The sequence below is a fragment of the Eleutherodactylus coqui genome, chromosome 3 (genome assembly GCF_035609145.1).
Source record: "Eleutherodactylus coqui strain aEleCoq1 chromosome 3, aEleCoq1.hap1, whole genome shotgun sequence".
NCBI classification, from domain to species: Eukaryota; Metazoa; Chordata; class Amphibia; order Anura; family Eleutherodactylidae; genus Eleutherodactylus; species Eleutherodactylus coqui.
In genome coordinates this window covers 114,548,036-114,563,954 of record NC_089839.1, presented here as the reverse complement: position 1 = coordinate 114,563,954, position 15,919 = coordinate 114,548,036, and the positions used below count along the sequence as shown (strand labels likewise).

The window sequence follows — 15,919 nt, the reverse complement described above, 5'->3', positions numbered from 1 at the left end:
GAGATGTGTTGCTGCCATCAATTTCTAAATTTGTTGATTTTTAAAAATGCAATGGAAAACCCTCTCAACTTTCAACGTCTGATATGTGCTCTGTGTTCTACTGTAAGTAAAATATGGTGATATGAGATTTCAAAAATATTACATTCTTTACATTTATTTATATTTTACACAACGGACGAACTTTTTTTGGAATTGGGGTTGTATAACACAGACACAGTAATATATAAAAGTCAGAATACCTCATCACCATGCCCTCCACCAAGGCCAGACTGGGATTAAAAAGCAGCCCTGGCACACAAGGCCCACCAGCCCACATACAATATGCCCTATCTATATTGCAGAATGATAGTGCTGCTTCAAATTGGGCTTAATCCAGTTTCAAATGAGGGTGTTGCTCATAATATGGACGAGTATCACAACCCACCAGCAAGCCTACTGGCCCGAACTGAGAGCGTCATATGGATCAGTAGACGTGCAGTCCAACTGGTACAATCATCCATAGTATGGGTGCGTAAATGCATCTGCAATGTGCTCCTCTGAAATTGAGTTTAGTCTAGGAGCTCAGAAGGCTATTTAGTATTATTAGTTGTCATCTGTTGGTTTAATCCCATAGATATGGGCTTCTCAAACTTTTTCCTTGTAGGTCTTGCCAGCCAATTTATGGTGATGACGGGGCATCACCAACTAACACATACTGCCATACAGTGGCAAATATCACCATAGGGTGCCCATATTATTCCTTGCAGAGCTAAACAAGTGTCACCATGCAAATCACATACTATCTCCTAGCTGTGTCCGATACCACAATGCGGCACAAAATTGTCCTAGCAGTACCAAACAAATACAATATTGCAGTACAAAATTGTCCTAGCACCGCCAAATGCCACAATCAGCATAAAATCTCACCCTAGCAGCGCCAGATACCACAGTTGAGCGCAAATGTCACTCCAGAAACCACAATTATCCCAGGGCAGCAAAAAGTATCGCTCCAGAAATGCCAGATGCATACCACACTACAACGCCGCTATCCTCCGAGCTCTGCCAAACACCGCCATGCAGCTCCAGCTCCTTTCTGACCAATGGACTTTTTTTAAAGTCTGTGCCTCTAAATCAGATCTGTAAATTTTTTTTTTTTTTGTTTCCTTCTGCTTACTCCAAAAAATGTTTTAGTGAACAATACAAAAGGACAAACTTTGGCCACAGACCGAGATGTGTCTAAAAAGAAAACATAAAGGTCATAATTACATTTGTCTTCCCCTTGACTTAACCGGGCTGAGAGTAATGAACTGCCTCAGCTATATGTTATGTTGACCTCCTCGGATTTGTTAACCTTGATTGCTTCAAGAACATAATAGCGCTAGATATCCTTGGAAACACTTGTTAATTTCTGTATAACTAAATTATGTTTTAAAATGTTCGTTAGTCTTATGTGCAGAGATGCTAGAGCTATACGTAAGATCCTCTGTCAATGTTTAGCTTTATCCACAAGGAGACGTAAAAGAACCACATCATGCTTTATTTTTTTTTCCTTTTAAAGGGAGTTAATCACCTGTAATGTTTACTAATTAAAACCAGATAGTTACACACATTTGCATTTATTAATTTCCTAATGTAGATTTTTTAGATTGTGTGTACCTAATTATGGGACGGCAATCTTGCCTTTGCTGCAGTTAACAGCTTTTAGAGAGATCCTTTACAGCAGTAATCATGGGCCCCTCATACGATGGGCAGGAGGGGTCCCATTGCTTTCTATGACAGAGTTTTGCAGGTCAATGTGCAGGGAGGAGAGTCGATAAACTGCGATCATCACCCATTGTGAATTGTGGATCCTACCTCATGGGCCTTTTACACAGGCTGACAGTCGTTCAAAGGACTGCAGAAGCGCTGACGTTACCACTAAGGTCGTTGGCGCTCCTGCAGAGCATTTAAACTGAAAGACTTGCCGCCGGCTCGTGGGCTTCTCCTCCGCTTCTCGCTCAGCGTGTCACCTCCTTTGGGAAGCACTGAGCAGGGAGCGTTTACACAGCCCAAGAAGCCAGTGAGCCAACAAGGTTTTTTAAGCTAACCTGAAGAAAAGTCAGCTTAGAACGGTAAGTGAGCGATTTTTGTGCTGTTACAATGCACGATTATCGCTTAAATTTGTTCGTTTAAATGGATTGAGTGATAGTCATTATGTCTAAATTATATACCTATATACAGTTGTTACCTTTCATTGTAATGCTGCCTGTTATGATATGACTGCTGTAAAAGGTTTTTTTTTATTTATTTTTTACTGAACATGAAGTATTTGTATACTGTGGGGTTACCCAAAAAAAACAGGAATCTTCTGGTGAGCATGATGTACTAGTAAAGGCTTCTGTGGCGAGGTGAATGTCTGCGGGACCCTTTTTTGAGGTGTACGCCAGCCAACATTGTTGGGGAAGGCTCTGTTCAAAACGTTTTATCCTTTTCCACTGCTCAAAGCACTCATTAAAAAAAAGAAAAAGTCCCATGGACCAAGATCGGGTGAATATGGAGGGGGTGGAAAGGGTGTCAAGCTGTTTTTCTTCAAACGTTTGCATCCCACTCAGCGGTGTGTGGGCAGGTGTGTTGTTATGATGGAAGAACCAGTCTCCTGTTTGCCCACACAAATGAATGACAGAAAGAGGGTATATCAATTAAAAAAATCACTGCCAGCGGCCATAATTACTTATCTATTATTATTAGTTTCAATCAGGGTGAAAACTGGAGGATTAACATAAACACTTGATTTATACAAAAGGTCATTTTATATTTGCGTGTTCCCATTTAATGTTGATGTATTACTAGAGTTTTATGTACCGGTATTTGTTTTTGGTTGGGAAAAGAATATTTCCTTGGTAGCCCTTCTATCTAAGAAATATAGCTTTGCTGTCCTCATTGATTTCTTGATTGTACATTTGGATTCTGCCAAATGCTGTGCTCATAAAATGTTGTAATATTTCAATTTTTAGTCTTTATTGATCACTTACTAGACATGTAAATCTTTCTATAGATGAAGATGATGAAGGCCCATCATGTGCAAGCATTGAACCCCCTGAAAGGTCATCATCCACATACCAACCAGGAAACATGCCAACTTCTAACTACACTAGTATCCAGATTCCTCCTGGGGCACATGCTCCAGCCAACACACCGGCAGAAGTTCCTCACAGTACTGGTAAGACAGTTTTTATATACCGGTTGTAGTCAATCACAGTTATTGAGTTGTAAGTCTTTAGTCAAAACACAAAGGTGAAATCCTTACTTCTCTACTGCCAAACTGAAACTGCAAAATGATCTATTTTCCTTGTTTGTTTTATTGTAATGTATTCATTTGTCTAAAAAATTAATTTGAAAAAAAAATTGTTAGTTGTTCATGACCTTCGCCACCCCTTAAGACAAGCTCCCTCCATGTTTTTTGGTTTTGCACTGTTTCTTTTAGTTGTTTGGAAAAAAATATAAAACGCTCAAATTGCGCTTTGGTTTTTTTGGTCACTCCCCCTCCAAGAAAAAATGTAATAAAAAGCTAACAAAAAGTCATATGCATTCCAACATCCTAGTAATAGAAACTACAGGATGTCCTTCAAAAAAAAGAAGCCCTCGCACAAATATATTGACGGAAAGATAGTTATGGCTGTCAGAGGATGGCAGGCGGCAGAAAATTAATTTATTTTGTCTCCCTTCCTCCCCAAAGATGGCAGAATCCCCCCCCCCCCCCTTCACCACCACCCCCAATCCATATTTCACTCCACTTAAAAATTTGTAAAGGTTTTTAGTACATTATATGGTACATTAAACAGTAGCACTTAAAAATACAACTCCTGCAAAAACAATCAACAGACAGCTACACCAGTGGCTAAAAAAATGTTAGGATTTTTTGAGAGTTGGGAGGAAAATGAAAAAAAAAGTGTTGCGTCCTTAGTGGGTTAAGCTTTCAGCCAAACTGAAATCCATGTCATTTTTGTGGAGGTGGTTAGTATGTTCACAAAATCTCATTGGATGTCCGCAGCTCCTTCTGTTATGGGCTATGCTCTAGTTCTACAACAATATATATACAAAATAACTGCTGTCCTCTGCTGTATGTAGGGATAATGTAGTAGCTTACATGGAGAACCGCCTTTACTAATATAAAACAATATAGCCAACAAAATGGATTCCGCCATATCACAAGCACAAAGTCTAAAAGACCATTCTAGAGCAATATTCTTCATATGGTCATCCGGAATTCCTAACGACTTCGTGGCATCTTACAATAACTGGTATATGTACTACATGAATAGACCATTATACGATTGGGATCTGATAAAGGCCGAAAGGAGTTGACAAAGCTGTAATTTTAATAACTGTTCTATTAGAGTGTCTAGTAGTTCTTCATGGATCACATATGGAGAAAAACGGCCATCTCCTTCCTTTCACAACTGTTCTATATCCACAGCTAGTTATGCATCTTAACCCCCTAATAACACAGGATGTAAGTTTGTGTCCTGGTTAGGTGGAACTTAAAGCAACAGGACATAAACTTATATCCTATGGATGGCACAGGCTCAGAAGTGAGCCTGAGCCATTCCGCAACGGGAGACTGCTGGGACTGACAGACGGCCTCCCACCGCAACAGCGGAGATTGATGAAGACGACGGTCCCCGCTGTTAGCCCCTTACATGCCGCGATCACTATAGATCATGGCAAATAAAGGGTTCACAGAGGGAGTGCACTACTTCTGTAATGTCGCTATGTGACCGCGGAGGGCCTATGGTCTGCCATGGCAACCGGGTACCAGACAATGGTGTCCAGGCCTGCCATGGCCTATGATCGCTACTGTGAGAACCACTGCAGTGCATTATCATATCAGTTATAACTTTTCTGGTTCAAGTCCTCCACAGAGACCCAAAAAATGAAAAATACTTTAAAAAATGCACATTTTTTAAATTAATTACATCTTTCAAAAAAGTGCAATCAAAGTGATCAAAAAAGCCGTGCGTACTCAAAAAGGGTACCAATAAAAACTAGAGCCTGTTATGCAAAACATAAGCCCTCCCAGAGCTCTGTCGATGGAAAGCTAAAAAAGTTATCAGACTTTGAATGCAGTAATGCAAAAGAAAAATAAATAAGAAATTAAATTTAGTGTGCAAAAGTGGAAAAATCTGTAAACGATATATATACTTTTTGGGATGATCATTATTGTATCAACATGTATGAAAAATGATCCCATCATTTATGCTGTATGATTAGCACTGTAAAAATGTTTTACAATACATTATGTCTTCCGCAAAGGTGCAAATTAAAACTACAGTTCGCCAAAAAAACAAGCCCTCATACAGGCATGTCAACAGAAAAATATAGTTATTAGAGATGAGCGAGCACGCTCACATAAGTCAGTTACTCGAGTAACAGGGGAGAGAGAGATCTCTCTCTCACTCTCTCCCCCGCTCCCTACCCCCCCCCCCCCCCACCCCGAGCCTGCTCGGACAAGAATGCAGTTACTCGAGAAGAGCGATGCAATGCTCGAGTAACTGACTCATCCGAGCGTGCACGCTTATCTCTAATAGTTATGGCTTTTGAAAAGTAAATATGCATCATTATGACCAAAATAGGCTATATACTTAACTCTACCATTAATCTGCCTAGAAATGAATGAGTAAACTGTCAGCAGGGTGTTACCAGTTGGGGGCGTGTCCTAGTAAACTCACAGTCCAGTCAGTGAAGACCATTTCAGACCGTGTAGGGACACACCCCTTTGTCAACGGGTGTTGGTGACATCCAGTTGTCAGCTTATTCATAAAATTGTGCGATGTGAGAGTCAGTGAAAAATTCAGAATTATGAAACCAATGATTTTCAATGGTTTCTTCCCATTTGTGATTTTTTCACTCATGCGATGTTGTGTTAAAGAAGAACATGCCACGATTTTTTTTTCTTTCTGCGATTTTGCTTTTTTTTTTAAATCTCCCATGTTTCCCTATAAAGCCTCCTTTTTAGTGCATCGCAAAGCACCAACTTGCGATTTTCATGCAATGAGTTTTTAACATTAGAAACTCCTATTGTCTATCGTGAGCAAAATTCGCAAGAAAATCTCAAGCAGCAGTGATGTTTTGGTAAGAAAAAGCATCACTGACGCACAGACCTATCATGAGCAAAATTGTGATTTTGTCGCGATCGCCAGTGTGAAGGAGCCCCAAGAGTAATAACCAAGGAATGTAGTGTTCCCAGAAAAGATGCTTCAGAATTCCTGTTTTATGGGGAATACGGAATACAGGTATTTACTACAACAGGCACGTCTGAGCGGTGACAGATCCTCTTTAAGGGAACAGGCGAGTTTTACATGCTGAATGGCCTGGAATGCGTTCACTAAAGCCAGAATGTATTGGAGGGCAGTCGCTTTTTCATTTTAATGATCGGTTTTATTTTGCTTATAAATGAGCAAGGTGTTTCCTTTTCTCGTCCAGTGTTTATGCTTTAAATCATTTGCACACATTGATATGATCCCTACTACAATACTAAATGTCTTTATCTGAGGGAAATCCTTCTGATATCTACAAAGAATACTTCATGTACCAGTTCAGGTCATATTTATTTCACTTCTATTGTTAATTAGAGGTGCCGCCCGAGGGTGTCTTTTATCGTGCACGTACTTTTATTGGCTACATAACTGGTAAATTATAACCGGGCTTCCATGTGACCCACGGCTGGTAGACAAACATGTTCGAGTTCATTTCAGTGTAATTTTTAAGAACAATAAATTGGTAGTATAGATAAGAAACTAGATTTATGTAACCTGTTTTTTGTCACAAAGACCTTCCTAAGTGATAACCATTCATTATACCTGTTGCTGTAAAGCAGGGGTCTCCAACCTTAATCCTGCGATCCCCCCTGAATTGTAAGGCTACAGTCACATGCAGAAGAAACTTTCCACAGTGAAATTGATTTAATGAGCTGTTAAAAAAAGGTTTTGTTTGCTTCTCATTTATCGTTCTGTTCCTGCATGCAGAGATCTGAATTGACGGATCGGTCAGTGTAAACAGGCAGTATCAAAGTGCTAACGACCACTTGTCCGTCTTTCTATGTGTGGCTTGTGAGTTAAATGCAGAGCCTGATAACACCTGTGAATTTACCGGCTCTTAGCTCCCCCCTCTAATCACATGACTGTGACATCATCACAGGTCCTTTATCCTTGTGCACTGAATGAGGAATTATGGGCGGACTACATCCCCCGCAAGCCCCTGCGGCCTCAGTTGCTATGGATACAGCAGTACTCAGTCTGGCAGTTTGTAGTCTGCTGTGAGACAGCTGGACACCTGTGTGGAGACTCCAATAAATGACACCTCACAAATGTACACATACAGTACATAGCTCGAGTGCTCACAGGATCTGTGATGATGTCACAGTCATGTGATCAGTCACATGGTCTCTGAACTGAGTGAGGGATTATGGGCGGACTACATCCCCCACAAACCCCCATGGCCTCAGTTGCTATGGATACAGCAGTACTCAGTCTGGCAGTTTGTAGCTGGACACCTGTGTGGAGACTCCAATAAATGACACCTCACAAATGTCCACATACATAGCTGGCAGTGCATATTAACCAACAACATTGAAGCATAGTCCTTTGCCACTATCTTCACATCTCCTGAACGTGATATTATCAAGTGCTAATGCTGCCAACACCAGTCCAGCCTTCATCTAATCATCAACCATTGCCCAGTGTGCAAGCAGACAGTTGCTGTCGTGCAAACATGTCAGCACAGAGGGTTCAACACCAATGTGAAGCTAATGCAGCTTACATGACACAGCGACAAGCCATGATTTCACCTCAGCCACCAGCTGAAGTTTGTAAATCTCGTGCAGCAGATGTGGGAAAGCTACAAGCTAACATATCTCCTCAGTGAGCTGCTGAAGTTTGTAAAACACATGCAGCTCATAAGCGAAAGCAACGTAGCAGAGGTGTGTATGTGTGACGTGCATGTAGCAGAGCTCATTGCATCACCAAAAAAATACTGGAACTATAATTTCCTAATACTAGTCACATTTGAATGACTGCCTGCTTACTATGAATTGAGGTGCGCTGGAAAAATCCCCTGCCACTCCGCTTCCATTCACCAGTGATGCTTTTTCTTATGTAAAAGCATAGGAACAATTATCGCTGGGACAACCTATAGGGCATCTGTGCCCAACAGATTGCCCCATGTAAAAGGACCCTAACCTGTGATGTCCTATAAAGGGAAGAGGGGGAGTATTGCAGTGTTCCGGGCATTACATAAGCAGGAGGTGAACCCCAGGAGCATGGTCATGTGTCTGTGAGCTAGGCTTATAGAAGTATATTAGTGACATCTTGCTGCATGTAAACCATTTGCACATCATTTCTAAGAGTCAGAAAACCTATTTAATTTAAGCAGTGAATCCATCGTGAAATCTGCATGTGGCTTTAGCCACAGATTTTGCTGTGAATGTCACCCATTCTGTCTGGATAGTTTAGATTGGGGAAAAAAAGTGTTAAAGGGCTTTTCTAGGCAGCACTAGCTGTCAGTGCCGCAATTCACCCAGTTCATAGTGGAAGCAGCTGCTCCAACCCCTGTGCAGTGGCCAACACTTGTAATTGCTGGTGGAGCACTCGTTGAAATCAATGGAAACTGCACTTGTAATTTCAAGCTGGGGTCCTATTTATTTAAGGGAGAGATGTGCCTACAATTCTGAGCGCTGACCGCTACACAGGGGTCAAAGCAGCGGTTTGCACTACAACCCCAGTGTAGCCTGGCTGTGGTAGTAGGTGTGACCTGGAACACCCATTTTCAATGTATGACCCAAAATTGATATGACTGTAGTATCTCAGTGGCCAATAATAATATCCCTTATACAGCTCAGGGACAAATGGTGCGATGGGTCATTATGAGGTCTACATTTTAATAATAATTTAATAAGAGTTTAGATTTTTTTTTCAACAAATTTGAATGCCTTTTACCTAATGATGGTACCAGTATAAATAATACAAGGTAGAGCGCATCGTGGTAGGTGCCATATAACTTAAACTTGTTTGCTTTCCTATGTGCACCACTTGCATAAAGCAACCTTATCTCTTGCTGCCCATGGAGCAGAGGTGCACCAATGTAAACTAGTGATGAGGTCCCGAGTGCAGCAGGGGGCACTACTGTTGGTAGTAGTTATACAGTTCCTAAAATCAGAGTTTCTGTCCCGCAGCATGAGCTCGGGCTGCTCCATCCTCCTTGTGGATATTTGACTACTTTCTTCCTATACGTTGAGTCTCTGTCACTCGTTTATACTCCCCAGTTAGGGCAATATAAGTATGATGACAGACTCCCTTCTATGGTGTCTCCAAATTGATAGGGTGCTTCACATCTAATATGGATTCAGTGCATAAAACGACCTTTTCAGTTTGAATATGGTTCTTTTCATTTAATTATTTCATTATTGTTTTTTTGTAGGTGAAGCAAGTAACGCTGTTGCTCATCCATCTCCACAAAATATACCCTCTGTAGACCCATCATTATACAACGCACAACCACAAGGTATGGAGCAAAACAGAAAAACTCTTACATTTTTTTGGTTATGAAATATATCTGTGTATTACAATAAGGAAATTGATACGGCATAAAAGCTGATCGTCTGTTGCACAAAGAGGTCAGATAAACCAATGCTGAGATCTGATATATGCACAAATCAATCTGGATGTCTTGCCAAAAACTCCAATGTCCCATTTACATGGTATGAGCTGTGGAGCAAGCAATATTCGGCAGCTTGTCCCAGTGATGCTCGCTCCTGTACTGTTACACTGGTAGCGAGTATCACTCAGAGCACTACCGTAATGGAGGCGGAGCAGACTGGGGGTGTTCTCCCCCAGCCCGCCTCCTTTCACAGTAGACACTGCTGTTTACAAGGAAAGGCATGTCATTCAGCTTTCTGCATGCGTTTACATGAGACGATTATCATTCAGAATCCCACAGGAGCACGAGAATTTGAAGGATAATCGTCCCATGTAAATGGGCCTTAAACCGTTTAGGACCAGGCACAATAAGTTTACGACGCCTGGTCCTGGGCTTAAAGCCCAGCCTATGTAAAATTACGGCGGGGCTTTAAGCCTCCTGCCCTCTCCAATCAATTCGAGGCAGGACGGGTTGTCAGCTGTTAGTAACAGCTGATAACCCGGAGGAGAGGGCAGAAGGGTCTTTTAACCCTTTCTGCCTTTTCCTTCCCCGAGTACACAGTGCTCGAAGAGCACTGTGTACTCCAAAAGTGGAAGTGTAACTTCCACTATGGGAGCTTGGGGGTCATGTGATCTCCAGGATTCCCTGCTATAGCAGAGCTGCAGGGTCATACTAGACCCTGACCAGCTCTGCCACTAACTAATATCACCACAGGGTATGTTTTCCCCTGTAACTGGGGCTCCTATGGATGCAAAACATCCTGGTCCTTAAGGGGTTAAAAAAGAAACTGTGCCTGCTAGCAGTGTAGGTGCACAATTCTGTGCGAGCTCTGCTCACAGGCCCATTGTATTCCTGGCATCACTGTACTCACAGGAATAGTTTAAAGCCCATTCTACTGTGACTTACAACTCAAAAGCTTTGTGCCGAATATTTATATGTTCTCAGAAGTCCTTTTCTGCCCAAGCCCCCAAACGTTTCCTCATCCGTTTGCAATCCTTCTACAATGTTGTTAACAAATATATTTAAAAGAATAGAGCCAAATACTGCCCCCCTGTGGTACCCCACAAGTAACAATGACCAATCAGAGTATGTACCATTAGCAACAAGCCTCTGCTTTCTATCACTGAGCCCGTTACTTACCCGCTTACACACATTTGCATTCTCATTTCATATACCAGCCTTTTATGCGGCACAGTATCAAACGCTTTAGGTAAAGTCCAGATACACAAGATCCAGTGACTCTTCCCGGTCCAGTCTAGCACTTACCTCCTCCTAGAAGCTGATCATGTTGGTTTGACAGGAGTGACCCCTCATAAACCCCTGCTGATACGGAGGTATACAGCTATTAACCTTGAGGTACTCCAGGATAGAAATTCTTAGAAACCCTTCAAATATTTACCCACAATAGGCGGTATTAGACAATATTAATAAATCTACCACTGTGTCTGATTTCTTTCAGCATCAGGTAGCATAATCATAAGTGAAAATTAACATAAAAATGAATGGTTTTGCATCTGTATCTTCAGACGCCCTAATCTTTAATGAGCTTTTCCTACAAGCTGTTACATTTGCTTATTAGTTATTGCATGATGGATTTTCATTTGTTCACATTACTGTATGAGATGAGCTTACAGGACCTCAACTACATATTTGCTTTTACTGGATATCGGTTTGGTGAGCCACATTTAAATATGTCCAGAATCAATTATAATGAATATTTCCTGCATCCTTTTACGCTTAGGGTGTTAATAGAATAAATATTAGATTAAAAAAGTAGTAGTAGTAGGTGGCTTTCTAAACATGAACCACTTACCTTCACCGTTGAACTTCGTGGGATGATTTTCCAGCCATGACTAAGGGTCTTCGAAGCAATGTCTATGTATGATCTCAGATCCTGGATTTGGGCCATTTCTGGAGGGAAGTAATCCGTGTTCTCTGAAATCACCGCAGATTGTCATGATGTTTTAGAACTCTCTGGTAAAAGATTTACACGTGCTATTGTATTTAAATACTCCGTTGCTGCAAAAAATGTGCAGCATATTTTCCTTTATGCAAGATTCAGTTTATTTAAAGAATAGGTTCACATTTGACCAAACTTTTACAAATTGTAAAAAATGTAAAGGTTTGAATATCATTATTAATTCATTGTTTTATCTTGTGTAAAACTGCATACAACTCAAGAATAATACATGTAGCCCATGCATTTACCGTTGTAGGCTTTTGAGCTCAAATACTTCATAAATCCTTGCTTGGTCTTTTCGAACTGTACTACAGAAAGGTTTCAACCAGCAGAGCTCTTAAAGTGACCCTCCAGTCCCAGATAAACCAAGATGGCCATATCGGCTCTCTGACTACCTGATGCAAGCTGTGCTTTGGTAGTCTATCAATAGTTGACACTACACATTGCTCTGATTGGCCAGCAGTGTTCCCCTGTTTGTCAGCCATATTGGCATACTGCAGTAAATAAGGAGGTGGAAAAACCTCCTTATTTAGACTATATAGACTAGATATTGTCACCGCAAGCAGGGTCTCAATGAGGAGCTACATCCAGAGATTCGTGTGGAGGTGCCGCCAACTACAGTTGTGTCTGTATGGACAGGGCTTTAAACTAATAGAGATGTAGATAGAACTACTGGATTGTAGCACAACCCTCCAAAAAGACTTAAAGAAAAACTAGTTAGGCTTTTAATTTTCCCCTATAAAAAATTATCTTCTACTTAACTGTTTTTCAATATGTCTACTATATTGGAAAGGATTAGAAGGAAATTTGCACCCATGTTCTCTACAACATCTCTGCAAGCTTCCAAATCAAACACTGTTGACAAGGTTTTCCTCTTGATTTATTTTTTCTTAGGTGTGCTGTTCCTTTAACTTTGTTAAGCTACCTTTTATCCATCCCCTTATATTACAATGTATAGCATTATACAGTAGGTTGAGAGACTGTGATCTGCTAATCTTTGATTCAAATTGTCTGTTTGCCTGGAGAAGCCCAACAGTCCTTAAAGGGGTTGTCCCGCGAAAGCAAGTGGGGGTATACACTTCTGTATGGCCATATTAATGCACTTTGTAATGTACATTGTGCATTAATTATGAGCCATACAGAAGTTATTCACTTACCTGTTCCGTTGCTAGCGTCCTCGTCTCCATGGTGCCGTCTAATTTTCAGCGTCTAATCGCCGGATTAGACACGCTTGCGCAGTCCGGTCTTCTTCTTTTCTGAATGGGGCCGCTCGTGCCGGAGAGCGGCTCCTTGTAGCTCCGCCCCGTCACGTGCCGATTCCAGCCAATCAGGAGGCTGGAATCGGCAATGGACCGCACAGAAGCCCTGCGGTCCACCGAGGGTGAAGATCCCGGCGGCCATCTTCACCAGGTAAGTAAGAAGTCACCGGAGCGCAGGGATTCAGGTAAGCACTCTCCGGTTTTCTTTTTTAACCCCTGCATCGGGTTTGTCTCGCGCCGAACGGGGGGGCTATTGAAAAAAACAAAAAACCCGTTTCGGCGCGGGACAACCCCTTTAAGGACCTTTTACCCAAGTCGATTCTTGACCAGATATAACTAACGCCAATCAACAAAGCAGTCAATTGGCACTCATTTACATTTTTATACTTGGTCAGAAAAACGATGATTTGGGTACGAACAATCACCATTACAACTGAACTTACCCACGGAGCCAGCTGTACATCTCCCAGTTCACACAGGAAGATGTGGAGGTGACCGGCGAGCATTTGTATGCTTGCTAAAAAGGCACAATCCACTAACTATCTAGTTCTCACTCCTTCATTGGCTGGTCATTGTCCCTTTTACCACAGTCCAGACGATTGATTGCTTGGGAGAATGTTTGGGTCTGATGATCATGCTATAAAAAAAGCTCCAATTGCTTTTATGATGATGATGATATTTCTCTAAGGCTAAATTCACATCTGCACCAGGGATTCCGGTTTCCTGCTCTGTTACTGGTCCAGGAAAACAGAATCCCTGGATGAGCAAATCTGTCTCGTAATGGAAGCGAACTGTGCCGAACGGACCCCGTTAACTATATTGGGGTCAATTTGGTTCCTGCACCTATCCGGCATTTTTACTGTGAATAGTCATACATTGATTATGTTTTGCTTCTCTTGTACCTTACTAAAATCAAAAGATCCATATGATTTATGGACAACGTTTAACTGTTGCTCCATAGTATGTTGTGCATTGTGCAAATTACATCACTGCTAATTTTTCAAGGGTCCAAACGCCTTGTGTAGCATGAGCCATGATCCCTAGGATTGGCCATTCAGAGGAGAAACTTTCTATCCTATGTGTAGTTAATACATCTGCTACACCTTTCTTTTTCACTTCGCTCATTCATTTTAGTTCAATTTCTCAGTAGCAAAACATAAGTGACCTTTCTCGAATTCTGCTGAAAATATTAACTGGTCGAAACTGGCATTCATTTTTCTCTCTCATGTCAAGATACCAAATGTCCAGATGATTATATGTAAATACTAGAAGAAGATAGTAGAAGCTGTTGGCTTGTTGACTGTAAAGTAGGCCGAGTGGTCACTGATGTTCCCCAGATATGTTCAGACATCAACAACACTAGAAATCCTAAAACCATTTCTCAAGTGAAGCTTTTATAATTTAAAGGGGATTGTTTACTTAAAGGAACTGCTAGGGCATGTTGAGCTAATGAAGGGGCATTGTCTGATCAGGCTCAGCGCCAAGATAGCAGTGTTACAGAGCTGATATAAGCTGATCAGAAGGGCTTCCACAGCAAGGTGCCATCCCCCCACCCCCCCTCCGCCGAAAGTTAGATGACTCCTTTAAGCAACCATATTATAATTGTTTTTCTATACAATATGTAGGAGTTATTGGAATGGCCCTATCTACAATATGTACGGAAAGCTTTGTTAGGCATGTAGTGCAGATGAAACGTGACGCACAACTCCGATTAATACAAATATCGTCTTGTATGCGCCATTGCTTCATTCTCTCATCCCATTTCAGCTTTCATCAAAGCACTTATTTCAGCAGATGTGACATGTGTATTCTGGTATAGAAATCAAAACCACATGCAAAAAACGTAGAATGATCCAGCAATTGTGCATTAATTAGTCACGGCTTTCTTCTGCACAGACTATAAAACATAGTAGACTTGAAGACACCAGATCTCATTTTTCAAATGCCCTTTGGAAGGACAAAGCAGCAGCTTCATATACTGTGTAATACCAAAGTTAACTCCATTACTTCCTCTGCAGCTACGTAGGTTCTATCAATCTTCTGTAATGTTTTCTCAGTAGGTAAAATGTGTGATGCCAGATATGTTTCCAGGAGAAAAATGTTGCATCCAAGTTGTGCATTGAGTCCATAGCAAAATATTTCGTTTTTTTCTTGTGATTAGTAACATGCTGATGGTATGGAGGTTTTTTCTTTAGCCTTTTTGCTGTTTTGACTATAGGAAGTTTAGCGTAACATTAAAAAACTGTCACTAAAAACATGTACAACAACCCTAATAAAAAGAAGCACTCCAAACTGCAGGACTGTTTTTTTTATTATTTACACACATTACAGTCTGCGGCACTATTTGTTCTGTGAAAGGCGAGCAGAACGGTGTGGAAATAAACTGAAAACATCCTTTTTTTTTTTTTTTAAACGCATTCAAATCAATGGGGAAAAATAAGGAAACATTTAATTTTGTTGTAATTACATTTTTCTGCTCCAAAAATGGAACAGCAAGACGAAAAGCCCTAATGCAGATGGGAATGAGCCTTTAAGTTTCATTGTTTAAAAAGCATAGAATTAGAATAGAGCAAGCAATCTAAAGATGCTCACTTTTGGCCACGTTACCTCACCAGTACTCTGGGCAGCATTTTGCTTCAATATTTGTAAGTCAAAACCAGGAGTGGGTCCAAAACTCAGAAGAGGTGCAAATCTCTCCATTAAACTAGTTTTCTGTGTAGGTTGCATTCCTGGCTTTGGCTGCAAATACTGACCAGAATACTGCCGTCTGGAAGTGGTCTTAACTCTTTCATGCCAAGGGGTGATTTGATGACCAAGGCAGAATTTCACATACTGAAATGCTGAATTTTGTATGGAATTTTCAATTTTGTTTTATTCTGCCCAAATATTTGTATATATTATTTTTGAAGGACACACAGCACCTTCTAATTCTTCCAAATTGCAGTGGATATCTATTTTATTTTTAAGGCTCTTGCATAACTGGCTAGAAGCGTGCAGAAATACACTTTTTATCAATATTTTCATGTAGATTTCTAAAGTAGTAGCTTAT

General features: G+C 41.0%; 1 protein-coding gene across 1 annotated transcript in view; it reads left to right on the top strand.

Annotated features, from left to right (window-relative positions):
• VTA1 (vesicle trafficking 1) overlaps positions 1-15,919 on the top strand; it is a 192,781-nt gene that overhangs the window by 159,199 nt on the left and 17,663 nt on the right. Inside the window, exons 6-7 of the mRNA XM_066595977.1 lie at positions 3,014-3,178; positions 9,433-9,516. Of these exons, the coding sequence (XP_066452074.1) occupies positions 3,014-3,178; positions 9,433-9,516 (249 nt within the window). The remainder of the gene's footprint in view (positions 1-3,013; positions 3,179-9,432; positions 9,517-15,919) is intronic.